Genomic DNA, 2,800 nt, shown 5'->3' with positions numbered 1-2,800 from the left:
GGGGAAGACGAAAAATGTTGTACAGGCCCTTATGGAGGGGAAATGTTCAAAATTGAATAAAAGTGTCAAAAGAACGGGGGAATTTGTTCAAATTCCCCTTAAAACCAACTGACACAATTACCAATCGAACACACGTCAAATCCAACTCACACGGCAAAAAAAAATTTCTACCCAAAAATTCAGTTTTTCGACTTTTTCCCCCCACAATTTTCCCAAAAATATTGCGATTTTCCGGTCGGAAAATGCATCTGGCATTCCCATAAAGCGTGAAAATTCAAAATATTTGCAGCCTAAAAGACGCGCTTCACGGACGAAACACTGGACTACCTGGTCTGACGTCATTAGTCTTATAGACTCCATCACTGCGGCCTTGTTGCTATGGGAAAATCCCTGAAAATTACCCGATTGATGCGCGGCAAACAGTCCAGAATGGAGAACATCAGCTTGGCGTTTCCCTCGGGATCATCGGGAAGACACACGCCCAAAGCGTCCACCATCATCTGGTAGAGACACTTGGTGAAAAGCGGCTCGGGCAGTTCCCTCAAGTAGTCCTTCAGGACGCCGGTGATGACGTTGATGTCCGGGACGTTGTCCGGGCTGAGGTCCACCGAGCGACTGTTGCGCTCAAAGGCCTCGCGCAGAATGCGCTTCTTGGTCGCCGAGCCGCACAGCCGATAGAGCCCTGGGGGCGGAGCCCGCATTAACCCCGCCCACTTGCCGATGGCGGCGCAAAAATGCTCACCAATGATATCCAGGCCGCGGCGCTCCACCTCCTCGACGCAGCGCTTGACGATGATGGGGATCTGGTGGTGGGGGGCGCCGCTGCCCAACCCGGTGGCCGCACCCCCCGTCTTGCCCTCCCTGTTCACCTGCCAGCCAATCGCGTTCAGACCCAAGGGCGGGGCGAAGCCCGGGCAACTTACCACTGTTTCCAGGTCGACGCCGAACAGGGGCGTGGCTCTGGACAGCGTCATGCTGGACAGAGTGCGACGCTTGTACAGGCTGAGCGAGTCGGAGTAGCGCAGCCGCAAGTACAGTGTGCCTGGTTGGGGAGGGGGCAAACGTGAGTGAATGAGTGAGGGTTTTTGAGGAGGCCACGCGACTTACCGCGGGGCTCGATTTTGAGGGCCAGCTGATGGATGGGCCCCGATTTCAGCAGCGTGGGCAGATAGACGGAGCCCTTGTAGCACAGTTTGTGCCGATATTGCGGGTCCCACGAGTAGATCAGCAGGTCCAGCTCGCGATTGTTGACCAGGTCGAGCTCGAAGCTTTCGTCCCAGTCGAACACCAGATCGCCGGTTCTTACCTATTGAGGAGCGGCGGAGGTAAGAGGTAAGTAAGGGCAGAGCAAGCGGAGCTTACCACTGTGCGCGCCTTGTGAACGCGGTCGCATTCCAGCACGCAGTACAGGTCCCTGACGCCACTGGGGGCTGTGGATCATAGATTAACTAAGTTTAGATAGAGCGATTCACTCAGAAACGACCGAATATATTCTGGCATACTGAGAACGACTGATTTCATAGTCGCCAGAGGCGCTACAGACGATGAAAGCCACAGATTAAATCATGAAATAACCGACTGTAGGAAAATATTCTGTGGATGAATGCGATGACGCAAGTCAAATGTCAAATAAATCTTCCCCATTGTTGTTTATGGGTTTGTCATCGGGTTTGAATAGAAAATATTTCAGAGCAAAAGAAAATATTTTTTAAATAGTATTTAAATGTTATTTCAAAAATATTTGTTTCTAATATTCAATTAACATGAAGCACCTAAATTAAGAATACTTTTTCATAATACCAAAACTCTGTGTATTTATATATAACACCATTAACACCCAAAACGTTATTAATATATTATTTTTAATAAGTGTGAACAAACTTTAGAACGTATTATCTCAATTTTCATTGGCCAATTAATAATAAATATTTCAAAGCAAAAATAAATATTTCTGAAATATTAGTTAAATGTTATTTAGAAAATATTTGTTTCTAATATTTAATTAGCATGAAACAAATAAAATAATAATAGTTTTTTTTAGTACGTAATACTTTTTGTGTCTATATATGTGTAACACCACTAACACGCAAAAAGTTACTAATATCTTATTTTAATAAGTGGGAACAAACTTTAGAACATATTATAGCAAATAGGCTCGAAATTAACGCTAAGCATAACCTTGAAACTTTCTTAAATGTTTGGTACAAGTGGGCATTAAAAGCCTAACCGAGAACGATTGATTTTATAGTCGCCAGAGGCGCTACAGACGATGAAGAACCACAGATTAAATCATGAAATAACCCACTGTAGGAAAATATCCTGTGGATGAACGCGATAACGCAAGTCAAATGTCAAATAAATCTTCCCCATTGTTGTCTATGGGTTTGTCATCGGGTTTGAATAGAAAATATTTCAGAGCAAAAGAAAATATTTTTTAAATATATGTTATTTCAAAAATATTTGTTTCTAATATTTAATTAACATGAAGCGCATAAATTAAGAATACTTTTTCATAGTACCAAAACTTTGTGTATTTATATATAACACCATTAACACCCAAAACGTTATTAATAATAATATTAAATTTTGATAAAATTCGAATTATTGAAAAAACCTGTAGATTTAGACATTATAAGTCTTATTAACACAAACACTTGTTTTGCTCAGGGAATCCAAAAATGCAATAATATATAGGGTATTTCATTTAGGAAAACACAACTTTGATACTTTTAGGGCTTTTGGGACACTCTGTACAATACAAAAATATTTTTAAAATGTGCACCCGATAGGCGTCTGTGGA

The 2,800-nt window shown here is 42.5% G+C and overlaps 1 protein-coding gene across 1 annotated transcript in view; it reads right to left on the bottom strand.

Moving 5' to 3' along the window:
* LOC109539313 (rho GTPase-activating protein 100F) overlaps positions 1-2,800 on the bottom strand; it is a gene marked incomplete in the record, with an annotated part of 25,653 nt that overhangs the window by 7,883 nt on the left and 14,970 nt on the right. The window contains 5 exon segments of the mRNA XM_048662842.1: positions 402-682; positions 743-869; positions 924-1,042; positions 1,108-1,306; positions 1,363-1,423. Coding sequence (XP_048518799.1) covers positions 402-682; positions 743-869; positions 924-1,042; positions 1,108-1,306; positions 1,363-1,423 — 787 coding nt within the window.

The sequence above is a fragment of the Dendroctonus ponderosae genome, unplaced genomic scaffold (genome assembly GCF_020466585.1).
Source record: "Dendroctonus ponderosae isolate FM_Combo_2020 unplaced genomic scaffold, Dpon_F_20191213v2 Dpon_F_20191213_12, whole genome shotgun sequence".
NCBI lineage: Eukaryota > Metazoa > Arthropoda > Insecta > Coleoptera > Curculionidae > Dendroctonus > Dendroctonus ponderosae.
The sequence above is the reverse complement of the archived record's forward strand: the minus strand, read 5'-3'. Positions and strand labels throughout refer to the sequence as shown.